Raw genomic sequence first — 19,120 nt, 5'->3', positions numbered from 1 at the left:
TAAACATAGAAAGAAAAAAACAGCCAGAGCATGAAAATCACAAATATAAGTTCATTGACATCATTGCTGTACCCCCCAATCACGGTCTCCTTAAAAACCCCTACTAAAAGCTGGAATCCGGTCAATCGGGATCTTCCACAGCCCCTAGCCACTTTCCCCACACTTTACGATATTTCTTGGTACGCCCCTTCGCTGTATATATGGCTTTGTCTTGAGTCGCACACCAGTCTACCCCTCTTCTCCACCTCTCCATGGTGGGAGGATCAGGGCTTATCCAGGCCGCCGCAATGTCCCGCTTGGCCACCACCATAGCTATGTTGTAAAACAACTTATCAGCCCTGGACCCATCTAACCCGTCAGTGATTCCCAGCAAGGAATGCCGTGGGTCGTGAGTAACATCCCAACCCAGCACCTCTGTTAGTTCTGCCTCAATAGGACCCCAGAACTGCCCTAAGCGGGAACATGACCAAACCATATGAAAGAAGTTGGCCGGGACCTGCCCACATCGCACGCCCGACGCATTGGGGCGCAGCCCTGCTCGATGCAGGCGCAGAGGGGTGAGGTATGAAGCATGCAGGTAGTGTAACTGGATCAGCTTGAGTTTGGCAGAGACAGTAACTATTATGGGAGTCATAAGGGCATCGCGCCAGTCCACATCGTCAAGGGGGCCCACCCATTCCACCCATTGGTCCCTTAGCTTGTCTAGTGATGTGGGGGAGTTATTGACTAACATACAATAAATTCGGGAGACCCCCCTTACCCAAATCGCCCAACAACGCTTGAGCCTCAATGGGGCTGTGTTCAGGGAGCCTAATGTTGCTTGCTATGTGTGTGAGAAGGGCATGTCTCAAGTGCAGATATTTATAGTGTTGAGAGGAGTGTAATGAGTAACGGGTTTGGAGTTCCCGGAAGGACAACATCTGGCCTTTTGCCCATACGTCCCCTAATTGGGAAATGCCAATAAGGTCCCAAGGCTTAAAACCCCTCAACCCACTGACCTCTCGAAGCCATGTACCCTGCCACATGGGGGTGCATTAGGCCAGCTTCTCCTTCCAACCCGTGTGACGAAGCGAGGCCCGCCATACCAGCAGCACCGAGCGCGTCACCGCAGGAAGTCGGCTCGGATTGGGTTTTCCGTATAGCATGGCCTGGACTCCCATTATCCCCAGTTCGCTCAGTTCAAGCCAATAGGCAGGGTCCGACCATCCCCTGTTAAACCAGTCATGTATCACTAGGAGCCGTACCGCCAGGAAATACAAGTATAGGTGTGTCATAGCCATGCCACCGTCATAAGAGGGAATCTGAGAGACAGACATAGCCACCGGACCCTTCCACCCCTCCAGAGGAACTTAGTGATTAGACTGTCCAGTTCTTTGAACCAGACCTTGGAGAACCAGAAGGGCGTGTTCGGGAGGACGTAGAGGAATCTGGGTAGGATCATCATTTTAAACAAAGCTACCCTCCCCAGGGGGTTCAGCGGCAGCGTCCTCCATTTAAGAAGGTCCTCTTTAGCTTCCTTGACCAAGGGGGCCACGTTGAGGGACCAGCCCAGTTCAGAAAGAAGGGTGATGCAGATCCCCAGATACTTAAATCACATCCTCCGGATCGGTATGGTGGACTGCCACTCAAAGCAGAGATGCAGGTGAATGAGCACGGACTTTCCGGGGTCAAGCCGCAACCCTGCGGCCCGCTCGAAGTCATGAAAGAATCGGAGGCACTGTGGCCCAGAAGAGGCGGGGTGGGACAGAAAGACCAACACATTGTCAGCGTACAACGCAATCTTGTCTGTATCCGTATGCGGCCATTCCCATACACGGAGGCGATCCTCTGCCCCCACTAGGGACGCCAAGGGCTCCATCGCCAGGGCGAAAAGCAAGGGAGAAGTAGGACATCCCTGCCTAGTGCCCCTGGCAATGGGAAAGGCCTCCGACAGTACCCAGTTGACCAGGACACGTGCTCTTGGGTGGGCGTAGAGGACTCGGACCAGGAAATAAATTCGAGGCCCAAACCCCATCTCGGCCAATAGGCCCTGTAGATATTCCCAGTCCACAGAATCTAAGGCTTTTTCAAAATCTATGGACAGGAGCGCCAAGTAAGGGGTTATCAGGTGCCTGTGTGCCAGGGCTGATTGCAATCTGCGGAGGCAGTGGCGGGTCCCCAGTTGCGGCATGAATCCACATTGATTGGGGTGCACCAATGAGGCCAAACAGGGTTTCAGCCGTTGGTCCAGATTGGTGGCATAGAGTTTGATTTCAGTATTAAGTAAGGATATGGGGCGGTACTCGGCACACGATCAGGAGGGAGGCTGGGATTTCGAGCCGCGTGCCGTCTCCGGCCACGGAGCTAGGCCCGGCGGGCTTTGTACGGCTCAAGCAGGGTCGGGCTTCGGGAGAGGTCTGTGTCCCGAAGGTCAATCACGGAGGGCCAGGACGACTCAACCCCATCGGCCTGCCGGCCAGATGAACCAAGGCGCCTCCCATTCGATGCTCCCTCTTCAACCTGGATGGACTGTCGTGTGTGACGCTGTGGGGAGTCCGATCCGGCCCGCCTCCGGTCACAGCGCCGATGGGAGCAGTTACGGGGAGGTTGAGGAACGGAGGGAACGGACCGGCCAAGCCCACCCCTGGCCTCTCCTCCATCCATGGCACGGCCCTCGACCCGCAGAGGACGCTCCTCCATAGCCCAGGTCCATGCCTCCGTCGGATTGTCGAAGAACAGAGCCTTATTCTCAAATATCACCCTCAGGCGGGCCGGGAAGAGGAGCTGATACTGAATGTTAAGTGCCCTCAATTTTTGCCTGACCTCTCCAAAGGAGCGCCTCTGGCCCTGAACCTCGCGGGTGTAATCCGGAAAGATCATAATGGTGCAGTTTTCATGTAGGAGCCGTTGTTGCTTGGGGGCTTCAGCTAGGAAGATGTCACGGTCTTTAAAATTAAGGACCCAAATTATAATCAGGCGAGATGGAGCGCCCGGCAGTGGTTTGGGGTCCAGGAACCGGTGGGCCCGCACAATGGTGAACCACGGAGACAGGGCTCCCTCGGGTACCTATGACCTCAACCATCGCTCCAGGAAGTCAACCGTTCGGCCCTGTTCCGCTCCTTCCGGAATGCCCACCAAGCAGAGGTTGTTGCGTCTAGACCCGTTTTCCGCGTCCTCCGCCCGGCGGTGCAGTTCCCAAGTGTGCGACTGAAGACGCGCCACCTGCCCCTTGAGTTGCTGCACGTCGTCCTCCACTGAGGAGATCCTAGATTCAGTCTCTTTAACACCTTGCCTGCTGCCTTGATTCCTCCCCGATCCTGCACATTCCTTAACTGGGTGTGGTCGTGACGGAACCATTCCGTCATCAGCAAAGCTCAACCGTGACTGCTGAAGGAATGGTTCCGTCACCAGCATCGAAGGGGTTAATCAGGGCACTTGCATTGCGGAGGTCTTGCCGAATTAAAGTCATGTCCACCCTCACCTCGGTGATCTTGCCCTCTACCGAGGTCTGGGATGTGTGGATGGCTTGGAGGATAGTGGCCAGTTCAGCGGAAGGAGGAACCTCCTGCCTCGCCACCCCCCCTGTAGCCCAAACCTCTGGGTTGGGGAAGCAGTCCATTTTGATTTGGTTGGTGGCGACCTTCGCAGATTTGTCCGTCCTACCGATGCTCTGAACCCAGGGAGGACTGGGCACCCACAGACCCTTAGGCCGGGCCCAGCCCCGGATCCCGCCTAGTGTCCACCTGACGAGTAATATCTCTGAGGGTACTATGATAAATGACCACTGGCATGGACCCCTGTGCGACTCCTGGTCCGGTCAGATCCGAGCACCTCAGTCAAAGGTCGCAGGGAGGGGCCAGGAGCGTGGGAGAGGGTGTCCGCTAGGAAGCCGCGCTGACCAGGGCCCCCTCACACCCACCTGCCTGCCGCCCGACCGACGGCCGAATCCTCCACCCAAACCCAACGCCCCACTCCTCACCTCCACTCTATGGTCCGGCAGCATGTCGTAGGCCTTTCACCGACCTCCGGCGGGGCCTTGCGGTGGCAACACCTGCTCAACGCCCAGCAGGGCGGACAGGGAACGGGGAGGCCAAGCACGTGGTCGCCTCAGGCTCACTAAGTCCGGGGATGCCTACTCCCAACAGGGGCATCGGCAGGAACTCTCCGTAGAAGGTCCACGGCCTCTAGCTTGTTCCACCGAAGGCCGGGCTCACACCGTAGGAGACCAGGGGTCCCCCACCATGCAAGGACCCCGGAACAATTGCCCGCTAGCTCCTGCAGCAGGTTGGATCCAATGGGCACCAAAGGTGCCAATAGTTACAGCCAGGGAACAAACAGCAGCATCAGCACAGCCCCCGCTTTCAGCAGAGCCAAGGGGGCTCCAGGAAGAACAAACACCAGGGCCAGAGGCGACCCCCCGGGGGTCTCAGTAGTAGAGTCACGTTGGCCCGGGGCCACAGGAGATAAGGATTGGGAGGCGGGTATCCTTCACAGCACTTCGCCCCAAGTGGCACAGCTCAGATTCCTCTGTGGGTAGGTCGTGCTGGCACAAGATGGACCTCCCTCCGGGCAGAAGGCGGGCCCGAGCCTGAGAGAGCGCAGGTCCATGCACTCCAAGGCAGCAACAGGAATGCAACTTCAGGGAGCCCACTGCCCACCGCAGCACGATCGCGCACCAGTGAGAGGGAGAGAGGACCCTGCTGCTCGACGCTGCCCCCGGCGGGGCCGCACCGCGCTCTCCCGCGGCTCCCAGTGCCACACTCACCGGAGTGAGGGCAATACGTCGCACCAACAACTTGTGTCCTACGGACCAGCCGCCACGGGGCAGCCCACTGTCCAAGCCGACAGCCAACTCGAGGCCACGCAGTGCAGGCCCGTCTCCGCCCGCAGGGGATTCAAGGATCCGCGCCGGTGGAAGGCCTCAGGCCAAGCCGCTCTGCATGCTGTCTCGCCACCGGTCTCCTCCTATTCACAACCCAACCTCTCCCGCGTGTAGGCGGCAGCACCAGAAACACCCACAGCTTCGGCCTCAAGGATGCTCCGCCGAATCAATGGGCCGCCGCTCAAAGCCCCGGCACCCAGGGGGCAAGGGCCGCCATCTTGCAGTAAGGCATGGCAGGAGATCGGTTGCTGAACAGCGGAACGGGGGAATCGCCGCAAAGGAGGACTCCAAAGCCGCAAGACAGGCTACCAGAGGATATCAGGTACAGCTCCGAGGGGTAGGAAGGTCCCGATGTCGGCGGATCATGGCAGGGATGATGGAGGGGTCCAGAGCACTCCTAAAGTGCGAACCCCATCTTGACGTGCCAGCCACGCCCCCAGGCTGATCCTTTTTAATGGGAAACCCATATACTAGAAGGTATGGAGGAACAAAGGTCTACTGTGGGTGCACCAATTTTTTGACCAAGGCTTACCTATTTAATTTACACAAATGCAATCTCTTTCTCACTTACCTCCTTCCTATAAACCTAAATTTATGACTTTGCAGAGTGCAATAATTGAGGCACGTGCAAACCTCACCACTCCACTCCCTTCACAATCCCAGCTTATATTCCCATGGCATAATCTCCTGCTCATAAACTCCAAAGCCTCCAATATTTATTCTCGTTTAATGACACCTCCCGATAATAGACAGAAAACTAAAGTAGAACTCTCATGGGAATCTGATCTGGAAGCGAATTGGCCCATTACTCTATGGAATAGAATTTGGATGAAACTCAGGAAATCTTCTAGAGCGGCCAGTACAACACAAACACTTCTCTTTATCAACAATCGTTTGTTTTTAACCCCGTTCACCTACACAAGATACACAACACAAATCCTAACACATGTTGGACATGCTCCCGAGGTGACGCTGACTTCAAACACATGATATTTACATGCACACATGTTTTTACATTTTGGAAACAAGTTTGGCACCAGATCAACTTTATTTTTCATACCAACACACCCCTCTCCCTTACTAACATTTTCCTAGGTAGTTTAGCACCGGAATGGGGGGAACATCAATCCCAACTAAGACTCATTGACTTGCTACTGGCTGTAGCGTTTCAACAGATTTAAAAAAAATTGGAAAGACTCTTCAAAACTATCCTATTTAGCATGGTGGTATGCAGTATGCCATAACCATTGTTTAGCTACAACCCTTGTCCACCCTATCTCTTTAGCTACGAAGAGATTACACCTCTGGTCTCCTCTCATGCATTTTCTGAATACAACAGCAAAGAACACTTCTTCACCAGTTACCTCAATGCAAGAAGTTACCAAGCCTTCCAGACTTCCTACTGTTTATTTTCACATAATTGTGCTCAATTTATCACTTCCTATTACACCCTTTAAATTGTATATTTTTTTTACATGTACTACTACTTACAATATCTATGAACCTTTGAATGTATTCATATCATTCCTTAAGTTATATTATTATTACCTTGAAGATTTTTGTATATCAATAGTATTCTTAAGTTCCCTTTTCTGTTTAATATGCATTATTATTATTATTATTATTATTGCATTTGTTACGCGCAACAGCTACCCACAAAGGGTTTCCCGGCGTCTGTATGCTTCTGTAAAAGATTGCCTGTATGAAGTATTGTTTTCTGCATTAATCTTAATTTCTAAATAAACCTTTACTTGAACTTTAAAAATGTTTATGAAATGTTTTCTATTCTTTTTAAATGCATCCAGTTTTTCTTTTAGGAAAACAGGATGCATTGAAAAAAAAGATTGCTTTATTGAAAAGGAATCAAAGGCATGGTGGTTTGCTGACCTGATTTTGTGAATCAACCTATTAGCACATAGGTTAGTTAGCAAAATGATAATCGATTTGGTAAGCGATGGTGCGCAATTTGCGACCACTTTCACCAAATAGATTCTTAGCACCTCTGGCCCTAAATAAATAAACCCAATTTGTTGATGATCATTTCATGGGTGTTAAATGTCTTTTTCTGTTAAGCTTGAAGCATTGACTGAAATACTTCGCCATTAATTATAAATATTAACGCTGTTTGTCAATCCATAAAAAAATGCTTGTCTAGCTTACAGCAACAGGTTATGTATGGAATCTATGCAATTAGCAACCCCATTCTTTTTATTAATTTTTTTATTTAAAATTGGCCATGGATTTGGCACCCCACTCAACATTGAGACGACCTAGTCTACATATACCGATGGGTTAGGACTACCAGCCTGCTGCATTCTCATCACTCTCTTAATCCCCAACTATATCCCTATGAGCTTACATGTCAAGTACAATACCTACAGTCATCAATGCCCTCGCCGCCTTTCCCACAGTCTTTGTTGAACAGCCGAATGCCTGTGACAATCATGGTGAGCTCCCTCAGCTGCCGCTCCTTGTCCTTCTTCACCAGAGAAAGGAAAGTGCCAAGCTCCGTCTGCGGAAACACACTCTGCAGAGCAGCTGAGGGGGCAAAGATATACACAAAGGTTAGTGATGGAGAAGTGTCAGACTATGAGGTCAGTTTGAGATGCATATCTAGCAATGATACACCAGTAGACACACTAACTCAATTTCCACAATGTCCCGTCTGCAATAGGTGTTTGATTTACCATAACATGTGAAAAGATGCACAGGGCATTGTATTTTAACAGCTGCAAATTCCAGCTTTTGGTGCTGGTTTCTAAAAAAAATATATGTTGCCAAATGGGAGCAACAAAAATGGCGCTCGCTTGGAAAAGTTCCCAGCCTTCACTGCAACTCTGCTCAGGCGGTTGTAATGAAGGCTTTAGAAATCCCCACTGCAGTTGCTCTCCAATTATGCGGATCTCTAATCATGGTGGGCAGTTCTCCACCAGGGAATGGATGCTATAGTCTCAGCAGACCGTCAGTCTACCCGGCTAGCAACTAAATCACCCCAGGGTCTCTGTTCCGTGTCTACAGTATTTGAAGAGTGGTCTTACTGGAGTGGTAGTACCGTATCTTGTATTATCAACACCGGGGGAATATGTAATTCTAATTTGGGTGGAAACTCCTTCTCCTGCCCAAGTGGGTATTTATGCCACAGTTGTAATGTGAGCCAATGAGTACCTTGCATGGAAACCCTCAAGATGCTGAATAAAGGGATGGAAACATAATTTGCTATAAAAAGTGTTGGATTTGGGTGCTGAGCTAGAGGAATTTCAAACAGATGTTTTGAACACTAGAAATCCGTGACAAAACCCACATTAAAGAAAATTGTGGCTAGATTTAAGAATTAAAAACTTCTGAAATTATCTAGTGGTTATCAGCTCCTAATAAGATGGTCTGTGAGCATTAGGATTTGGCATTCCGGACAGTGGAGTAACAAGGTCAGGTGTTACCCGGTGCGGAAAATTTCTTGTCACCACCCGCCTACATTAAAATTGTTACAATAAGGCAAAAATAGATAGTTACACATATTTTTGCCATTTTGTCACCCCCCTCAGTGATGACACCCGGGGTGGCCTGCAGCCACCGCACCACCCTTCCTACGCCACTGATTCCAGATTATGTGGGCCGAGAACCAGAGGACGTGGTGGGTCCAGTTACAGTGAGAGGCTGCTATTTGGTTGACATGTGAAAGTGGCCTGATAGCAAGAACTTTAGGGCAGCCGAGGTAAGTGGGGTTGACATTTGGCTGGCAATACGACCCCCTGAGAACGAATACTGTAACACTGCACCCAGGCAGCCTCCATAGGAAAGTAGTGAAAGCTTTGAGAAGCCATAAACCAAGTCACTGGGGAGGGTAATCACAGACGGATAGAAGAGAGGATAAGGCAAAGGCAGCTGGAGATGAAGTCCCACCGAAAGAGTAAAAAGTGAAAGTCACTTTGGAAGGTGTATTATGCCACCAGAATAGAATGAGGACTGGAGGAGCTATGCAGGATTACCTCTTTTATTTTCATTGCTGTGATCAAAAAAGCAAACTTCACAGCATTTTTGGTGATTCACAAGATTGCAAGAGTGGATTGCTGATTTTCCTGTGTAAGTTAGTGATGTGCGTCTCTAGATCAGGGTGCCTAGACTGAACTTTCAAGTTGCGCTAGACTTGACTCAAATTAGTGAGCTCAATTTCAAAATGAATTAAGTAAAGTCTGAATTAGTGTCACTGGCTCTTTTGGATCCAGTGATGGTAGAGTCTTACCTTTCGCTGGAACACTCACTAAACAATACATTTCATTATTGAAATGTATCACACTAAGGGGCCGATTCTGATTCAGTCCGGAAAGGCTCCGAACCATGTTCGGAGCCCTTCCGACTAAATCGGAACGTGTCGTCCAGATTCATTTCTGACTGAGCTATTCCGATGGGCTCGGTCGGACTGGAATACGACTCGGATTTCCGGATGGCTTACGACGGGCTCGGAGAGCCCGTCTGCCATCCGAGAATCCTTCAGTACTCCCCCGGTCACCTCTTTACGACCGAGGGAGTACGATGGCAGTATTTCACTGCCTTTTTGTGCCGGTCTTTCCGGCACGAAAAGGCAGTCGGAAACTGTATTTGGGGGCCCCCGGTAGGGCCTCCATGGCTGCATGGCTGCCGAATGCCATCCGAGAATCCTTCAGTACTCCCCCGGTCACCTCTTTACGACCGAGGGAGTACGATGGCAGTATTTCACTGCCTTTTTGTGCCGGTCTTTCCGGCACGAAAAGGCAGTCGGAAACTGTATTTGGGGGCCCCCGGTAGGGCCTCCATGGCTGCATGGCTGCCGAATGGCAGCCTAGGGGTACCTATGGTGCCCCTCTGTGGATCCCTGCACCCGGTGGCAGGCACCTTGGGGTGCCGGCCACAGGGTGCAGGGATGAACGGCACCCCTGCTTTTCACATTGCAAGCATGCTTTCCGCTCGGAATGCATGCTTGCATTATGAAGTATACGAGTGCGTACTAGCAGGGCCGCAACCGACGACAGCAAGCTGGTCAGTTACGGCTCCTGACCGATGTCCCAGGTCCGTCTGACATCGGAATAGGCCCCATATTATGATAGCATTGAGTTTCGGATGTCTCGGGTGTTCTACACAGAAAGTAGAAAATACACAGCTCTTCCACCATTCATAGAAAGCAGAAGAAACTTGCCAAGACTTGAATGTGCCCTAGGCATATACTAACGCACTCTACAGACCGTCCCTGTCTTTGGTTAGTTAAAATCTCTGGTCATTTAAATAGGTAGTGGCGCATCGTAGTCACTAATCCTACATTAAAGGTACTTAAATGAGACCGACCCACTAATAAATGGACAGGTGGTTCTCAGTTTCAGTACAATTAAGTTAAATTATGTTCAATTATGTTTTACCTGATTAAAAACAAGTTAAAGATGGGTGGCCAAGATGGCGGTGTGATCGGTCGCAGGTCCCGGAGGCTCCCTGCCCGATCCCCCCTGACTGCACCTTGACACGTAGCCTGATCTCCCTGCCACCCATCTACCGGCGGACTCTCTTGCCAACACTCTGCTGAGCCCTCCGGAACCCCGGCTACCGACGCCTGTGCCGAGCGGGAGCCTAGCACAGCCAAAGACTGCACATCGCGATCGCAATATGGCGACCGCCCTGACCCCGTGAGGGCCGGCGCGCTCTTTCCTCTGCGGCCTGGTGAGAGCCCCCGCGACCTACCGGGGCACCAGCTAGCAAGACTCCGGCCCGCCCGTGAGTCCCCTGCTCCCGTCTACGGGATACTTCTGCTCCAGCGGCCTGATCGGCGGTGCTGTGTGGGCCGGCCGGGCGCCACTGAAATCGACCCCCCGGCTTTGGGCCTGCCGCGCTCCTGGAGGGCAGACCACCAGGGGCCCCAAAACGCTCAGCGGAGACACAGCCGCCCACGACAGTGCACCTTCTGGCCGGCGCCCTGCCGAACCCTCCGGAGCCCCGACTGCCGACCCCTCACCCAGGCGGGAGCCTGATATCGCTGTGGACTTGGCACTGCGACCACATTATGGCGGCAGCCCGGGCCCTGTGAGAGCCGGCGCGCTCTTCCTCTACAACCCCGGACATCTCAGGGCCAGGGCAACCACAGACACGACTCCGGTGAGCCCGCAAAGCCCCAACCTCCACCTGCGGCACCCCTGCACCCGGGCCGACGACGCGGTGAGTGCTGACCGGGCAACGCTAAACTTTACCCCCCGGCTTTGGGCCTACCCTTTCTGACTGGCGGGCGAACCACACAGGGCCAGGGGGCGCCTGACAAGGGTGCGGCCTCACCAGCGTTCCTAGACTAGAACTGCGGCGCCCATGCTGGCACAACACACAGTGACAGCGCAACCCTGACTAGTCCTGAGCGGGGGTGCTGGCTTGCCGTGGAGGGCTGGGAGAGTCAAGCCCTACAGGTCCGGCGCCACCGTGAGACCGAAGCTAAGCCGGAGCCCTGCACCTCCATCGCCACGTGAGTCGGCTGCATCCAGGTGAGGAGAACTACGGGGGGCTTCACCACGAGTCTCGGGGGGCACAACCGAGCCCCCGGTGTTTGGGTTTCTGAGACCTGACACCTGCTCCCCCCTTGCCACGGTGTACTTACCTCGATTGGGTTGGGTCTACACTGGATATCGCCACTGGGTGTCATCACGAGGTTGGGCTTCTGGATCCACCGGTGCACACATCCATCGCTCCCCCTCCACTTTGTCCGGCTGCCGGGTGGCTCCCCGGACTAGACCTTTGAGTGTCCATCTCGCCAATCACGGCAGGGAAGACATCACCGTGCCACCCGGTACCACTACAGGGCCAAACCCCCAGGGTCCGCTATTCTCGCTGCCACTCTCAACTATCCGCACCCTGACACACGGGACTGGCATGGCCCTAGAGACAAGATGGCGGGGCAGCGGTCGAAGAAGGGATCACAGACTCTCCCGGAGCTCCTGGCCAAAACACAGTCGAAGCCCAGCAAAGATCCACCTCCCCCCCCCGACTACGAAATCGACGCCAACATCAGCAGAAGACCAATCGCCCATCACTAGAACCTTCTTAGAGACGCTTTTTAATTCCCTGAGGGACGACTTCCGATCCCTAAAGCAAGAAGTGGCGGGCGAGGTCCGAGAACTTCAGTGGGACGTAGAGGGCCTTGGAGAAAGGGTGGAAGTGGTCGAAGCAGCGGATCAATCCAGGAGCATGGAAATAACACAACTCCAGCAGGAAATAGTGCGCCTCACTGACCAACAAATGGACCTCCAGACCCATACAGAGGATCTCGAGAACCGGTCCCGCCGGAACAACATACGGGTCCGGGGGGTCCCTCAAAAATCAGAAGGATCTGACATCACGGGCTACCTACAAACTCTCTTCCGGTCAGTTCTGGGCGAGGCGGCGGACTTCTAGATACGCACTGACAGGGCCCACAGGGTGGGACTGCCCAGACGGTCCTCGGCACTCCCGCCGGACATACTAGCCTTTCTGCCTGACTTCCCCTTAAAGGAGCGAATCTTCAGGGAGGCACGACGAGCCCAACCTCTTCAATTCCAGGGTTACCCCATAGCCCTCTACCAGGACCTGTCTGCCATCACCCTGCAGAAACGCAAGGAATTCCGTAAAGTGACGGATTTCCTACGGCAGCATGAGACTCCGTATTCTTGGGGTCACCCGTTCCGTCTCATCTTCAAATGGGACGGGAAACTACACCAACTGCGCTCGCTCAGGGACACATGTGCCCTCCTGGGCCTTGAGCATGAGGTAGATGACCCAACCCTAAGCCCTTCCAGTGGACCCCGAGACAACGGATGACAGACTGTGCGTCACAGACGTTCACCCTCATGACACCTGAAGCCGGACGCCTCTACTATCACTCAAGAACGCGCCACGGCAGTAGCGGAGGTGCCCAAAGAGACCTCCTCCTCAGGCTGACAGCGACAATACTGGGGAGATCACACTTAGCTTACTTCCCCCCTGAATGGGGGTTGGCTTTCGGGCAGGGAGCCGAAGTGTCCGCCACGAGCCATGACCCGAATAGAAGACTTCACCACAGCCCTGTGTGAACTGACAGGACTGGGACTGTACCCACACACTCGTGGGAGTTGGGGCATTGGGTGGGAGCGGGAGTTGGGGGGGATTGTTGACAGTATCCTTATCTCATGGAGAATGGTTGTGGATACAAAGGGGGAGGAGGGGGGACTGTTTGGGGGGGAGTTGGGGGGGGGGAAGCAGTGTGCCAGGGAGGGTTTACTATTGAAGGACTGCTGAGACTCTATTTCTTTGCCCTACTACTCACCCTCAGACTACAGTTGTTTCCACGACATTGTGCATTTAGGCCGAGAACACACGCACGTCATAACGCTCCTAAACCCGCCCTCTACAATAATGGTTAGTCCCACGCTGAAGATACTGACACTCAACGCCAAAGGCCTAAATAACCCTATTAAGAGGCAAGCGATACTCTCTTACCTGGAAAACTCTGGGGCGGACCTGTGCCTCCTCCAGGAGACCCACCTGCTGCCCAAGGATTGGCATAGACTGCGCTCGCGTGCCTTTCCCCAACAATTTTTCTCTTCCCTTCCCACCAAGAAAGCTGGGGTAGCCATCCTGATTTCTAAGCCCTTTAGAGGGAAAGTGGGGACCAAATCAGGGGAAGTTAAGGGCCGCCTCCTCGCACACTCCTTTCAACTTGGAGACCTACACCTCACGATCGGGTCAGTTTACGCTCCCAACACAGGCCAGGAAGCCTTTTTGAAGAACACTCTTTCTGAATCCCTTCAGTCATCTAACTCACTCATGCTTATCGGGGGGGACCTTAACCTAGTCATGGACACCACCAAAGATAGATCAGGACACCGCTATGGGGACGCAGGCGCTATTACCGCCGGTGGGGCGGACTGGCTGCGGGAACGGGACCTGGTGGACATATGGCGCAATGTACACCCGACCGCAACACAGTTCACCTTCTATTCCCATGTCCACCACACATATGCCAGGCTAGACCACTTCATAGGCTCGTCTGAGCTGCTGCCTAAGGTAACCAGTGCTGACATTATCCCCGGGGCGCTCTCGGACCATGACGCCATAGAGCTAACTATCGCTGCCCCTGTCACCTCCCGCCCCCGTGGTACATGGCGGCTCCGGGAAACCATGCTGCAACGGCCGGCGATCCGTGAGCGCCTGAACGCCTGTATCATTGATTACCTGACGAATAACGACACGCCGGAAGTGTCCTTGCCGTCTTTATGGGGAGCCCTGAAATCAGTGGTCCATGGGGAGCTCATCGCTATAGCTGCCGGGGAAGCTAGAGACCGCAGGGAAAAAAGGTCCGAACTCACAACCCAGGTCGAGGAACTAGAAAGAGTCCACAGTCGCACTGCGCCCCACGGTTCTGGCGACAGCTGAAAGCGGCCAGGGCCCAACTGGCCTCCCTTGACACAGATAGGGCGGAATGTGCCGCACTCCGCCTCCGACATACATACTACGTTGGGGGCAACAAAACGGGACGCTTATTAGCTAGCGCCCTCAAAGCCAAGACCCACCGCACAAAAATCACAGGCCTCACAGACGGCTCTGGGAACACTCTCACTGAGGACTCCCAGATGGCTAACGAGTTCCGGACCTATTATGCCTCATTGTATAAAGCTGATACACCGCCCCTTAGGGAGGTGAACACGTATTTGTCCTCGGCGGCCATTACGGAGTTGTCCCAATCCAGCGCGGATACGCTGGAGGCCCCCATTCGCTTGGAGGAAGTCACAGCAGCTATATCCAGACTTCGCCCATTGAAGTCCCCGGGTCCAGATGGCTTCTCAGCGGGTTTTTACAAAGTGTTCAGTCACCTCGTGGCCCCGGTCCTTACCAGGCTCTTCAATTCCTTTGAAGGTCCAGGCTCTATCCCCCCTGATATGTTAGCAGCTGAGGTGATTGTCCTGCCCAAACCAGGCAAAAAACCGAGTCACTGCTCGGCATTCCGTCCGATCTCCTTACTGAATTTAGATCTCAAGCTTTTTACTGGAGTGCTGGCGGTTCGTTTGGGCCTGCTCCTACCCGGAATCCTGGAGCCTGACCAATCGGGCTTTGTGCCCAACTGCCAATGTAGCGACAATACTAAAAAAAATGCAACATCTAATAGATAAAACACACTTCCAGGACTCCGATGCGGCACTCGCGGCCATCGACGCGGAGAAGGCTTTCGACCGCGTTGACTGGGCGTACTTACAGCAGGTACTGCTCCGCTTCGGACTCGGCGACCGCTTCCGGTCCTGGATAGCCAGTTGTTACCACCGACCACAGGCCCGGGTCCGATTGGGCGGGACACGCTGAGACCCCTTCGATATCCAACGCGGGACGAGACAGGGTTGCCCACTCTCTCCTCTTTTATTTGCCCTCTACATCGAACCCTTGGCGCAGAAGGTCCGAGACAATCCTGACATTACTGGAATCACCTTCGGGGGCGAGCCACATACCATTAGTCTATACGCCGATGACATCATAGTTGCCCTTACTCGACCCACCCATTCGATACCCGCCTTCCTGGGAGAGTTGGAAACATTTGGTACGGTCGCAGGCTTCAAGATCAATAGGGGTAAGTCCCTCATTTTGCCACTGGGAGGTAACGCCCACCTGAACGCCCCAGCCTCTGACTATGGCTGTGACCTCCAGGTCACTTCGGAACTCCCTTACTTAGGGGTCACCCTTACCCATTCGACCGCATTGACAGCGGCTCTTAACTACAAGTCTCTAACCGCCCAGATCAAAGCAGACCTCATGCGTTGGTCTAAGCAGCCTCTGTCCCTCCTGGGCAGAGTGGCGGCGGTAAAAATGTCGGCCCTACCAAAAATCCTATACGTCTTTCAGACTCTCCCAGTATTCCCCTGACAGGGCACCATCTCCGATCTTCAAGCAGCATTGCACCACTTTATTTGGGAAGGTAAAAAGGCGAGACTTAACAAACAGTTGGTTCACCGAGGCACAGACGAGGGTGGCCTGGGGGTCCCCAATTTACTACAGTACTTCCGCGCCACACAGCTCCGATACCTAGTGGAATGGTATAGGCCCGAGTCAGAGAAGAGGTGGCTATTCCAAGACAGAGCCATGGCCCAGCGATCCCTGTGGGCGATCCCCTTTTTACCCAAAAAGCACAGACCAACATACCTCACCAACTCTCCCATTACTCACACAGTCACCAAGGTATGCTTGTTTCCTTCCCAGTGAAAGAATTGGCTTGGTAGTTTGGTTTGCCCTGTTCCCATGATGCACTGGGCCAGGGACAGACTAATTTGCATATAGCCAGGTTCTGAGCTGGGATGGTGCAGTGAGCTAAAAAACGGTGTTGGATTAAGCCCTGATCGCTTTACTGGGTGAGAGTATTCTGCTTAATTCAGAAACTCTGTCCATCACCACCCCCTGTTGTTTAATTATTTTGTCCACCATAAGCGTGGAAGGGTATACTCAGACGTGAGTCCCTTGCTCATTGCACCATCAGGATTCAAGCAAGCCGGGCCGAAGACGGCTGAAATGCCAGAAACCGGTTCCCGGTAGCTTGTTTCCTTCCCAGTGAAAGAATTGGCTTGGTAGTTTGGTTTGCCCTGTTCCCATGATGCACTGGGCCAGGGACAGACTAATTTGCATATAGCCAGGTTCTGAGCTGGGATGGTGCAGTGAGCTAAAAAACAGTGTTGGATTAAGCCCTGATCTCTTGACTGGGTGAGAGTATTCTGCTTAATTCAGAAACTCTGTCCATCACCACCCCCTGTTGTTTAATTATTTTGTCCACCATAAGCGTGGAAGGGTATACTCAGACGTGAGTCCCTTGCTCATTGCACCATCAGGATTCAAGCAAGCCGGGCCGAAGATGGCTGAAATGCCAGAAACCGGTCCCCGGTAGCTTGTTTCCTTCCCAGTGAAAGAATTGGCTTGGTAGTTTAGTTTGCCCAGTTCCCATGATGCACTGGGCCAGGGACAGACTAATTTGCATATAGCCAGGTTCTGAGCTGGGATGGTGCAGTGAGCTAAAAAACGGTGCCTGATCTCTTGACTGGGTGAGAGTATTCTGCTTAATTCAGAAACTCTGTCCATCACCACCCCCTGTTGTTTAATTATTCCAAGACAGAGCCATGGCCCAGCGATCCCTGTGGGCGATCCCCTTTTTACCCAAAAAGCACAGACCAACATACCTCACCAACTCTCCCATTACTCACACAGTCACCAAGGTATGGGATGCTGTGGCAGTTAGATGCGGCCTCACCACCTTTCCTTCTCCATTTACCCCACTCCTAGACAATCCGGACTTCCCTCCGGGTGACGACCCCCGGGCTTTCACACAATGGCGAGGTACAACATGCAGGTGCGCTGGGGATCTTTTTGATCTACAAGGCTTCCTCACCTTCTCCCATATCAAACAAAATTATGACATCATTGACCCCCACCTTTTTCAATACTTTCAATTGCGACACTGGCTTACTGACTCTGCGACTGTCACCTTGGTGGGGCGCCCCATGACTCCTTTCGAGAAATGGCTCCTGACCAGAGACACTGATCTCCATCTGATTTCTGATATATATAAAATGCTTATGCCTCCAATGGAGTTACACAAGACCGCTGGACAGAAAAGATGGGAAACCGAACTAGGCAGACCACTATCGCCTAAAGAATGGGGTCAAGTGTACTACAGAGTATCACACACAACACGCAACACGGCTGGCAAAGAATCGGCTGTGAAACTGGCGACCTATTGGCACCTTACGCCAGTCAGGCTCCATAAAGGAAACCCATCTAGGAGTGACCTGTGCTGGAGGGGGTGCGGGGAGAAGGGCACTCTGACACACATCCTCTGGGACTGCAGGGAGGTTCGGGGCTACTGGGACTCAGTTTTAGATGACATTGATGCGACCTTTGACACCGAAATCCCTCGATTTCCCGCATATGCCATCCTGGGGCTACCCAACGCACTTACCTTCCCCCTGAAATCTGTCCGAGGCCGCCAGATGGGCATAGCCATACAAGCCGCCACGCAGCACATCCTCTCACTTTGGGGGTCTGCGTCCAAACCCACTCACACAGGATGGCTACACAAACTCTGGTTCACCTTGGGCATGGAACGTATTCAGGCCACTCTCTGCCACTCTACAGCCACGTTTCAAAAGGTCTGGCAACCATTCATCTCGCTGCTGTCCAAAGAATTTAACGAAGTTACATGTCCAAAATACTTACGGCTGCTACGCCTAACGGACCCGGCGACTGGCACCTAACTACTTCAATGGTTTACAGGGCATGTCTCTTTTTGATCCTTAGACATTGGACCTCTGACATATGGCACACTGGTTGGGGAGGGGGGTGGGAGGTTGGTTGGTGGGTCGGGGGGGTTTATGGGGTTGGTTAGTTCTAAACTGTTGGCCAACACTGCATGTCACGTGCCTCATCTGCATCACTTCGCTCTTATTGAATACTTGCTTCCTTTGCCAATTCTTCCTTAGCGCTATGTGGACACGTGCATACCATCCGCTACTGATTTACCTGTTACATGTACTTTGTACTGCGAAGCTTTACTATGCTTTATTTTGACCCAATAAAAATCATTTAAAACTAAAAACAAGTTAAAAAGAGCTACATTGTCGCAATGCATCAAGTACAAATATATTATAGTAAATTAGAGTACGGCCTGTGCCATTCAAAACATCAGAATACACCAGGAACAACAACACTGGATCGACTTTTCAATACATTTCGAGTTGCTCAGTACGGGGAACATGGGAATGAATACTGCTTACGGAATTACTCTTTCCAGGTCACCTGCCCACAGGGGTGGCTCTAGGCTCATGGCGGCGCCGGGCAGGGAGCCTAGGTAGGGCCCCCCGGAGCTCAGGAAGGTGTTGTAATAAAACGTCCGGAAAAGGCAGTAGATGACCAGTACCTGCGGCTGCTCCTACCCTTCCGAATTCTTCTCAGAATGATAAAATTTAGGAGGAGGAGCCAGATTGCTCCTTCCTGTGACGCTTTGAAAGCCTGCTGAGCCGCCTTTCTCTTTTGTTTCGAATAACCAGATTTGTGTACTCGAATTCTCTTAATTTTGGTTGCTATGTTATTTACACCTGTACCAGCGAGCCAGCAGTGGGTAGGGAAAAAAAGAAGCCAATCAGGAACCAGGAGGAACGCAGGCGCCGATGCCAGTGAAGAGGGTGGGGTCAGGGTGTTTGGAAGTGGAACAGAGCTGGAGGCCGCCAAATCCCTGCCAGGGGCTGCCACGCAAATGTGTATCCATCCTCAGAGGAT

General features: G+C 52.7%; 1 protein-coding gene across 1 annotated transcript in view; it reads right to left on the bottom strand.

The window, feature by feature from the left end:
* The window catches only part of CFAP206 (cilia and flagella associated protein 206), a 473,657-nt gene that overhangs the window by 329,822 nt on the left and 124,715 nt on the right, over window positions 1–19,120 (bottom strand). Inside the window, exon 6 of the mRNA XM_086926596.1 lies at window positions 7,241–7,399. Coding sequence (XP_086782722.1) covers window positions 7,241–7,399 — 159 coding nt within the window. The remainder of the gene's footprint in view (window positions 1–7,240; window positions 7,400–19,120) is intronic.

The sequence above is a fragment of the Lissotriton vulgaris genome, chromosome 6, assembly GCF_964263255.1.
Source record: "Lissotriton vulgaris chromosome 6, aLisVul1.2, whole genome shotgun sequence".
Classification (NCBI taxonomy): domain Eukaryota; kingdom Metazoa; phylum Chordata; class Amphibia; order Caudata; family Salamandridae; genus Lissotriton; species Lissotriton vulgaris.
The sequence above is the reverse complement of the archived record's forward strand: the minus strand, read 5'-3'. Positions and strand labels throughout refer to the sequence as shown.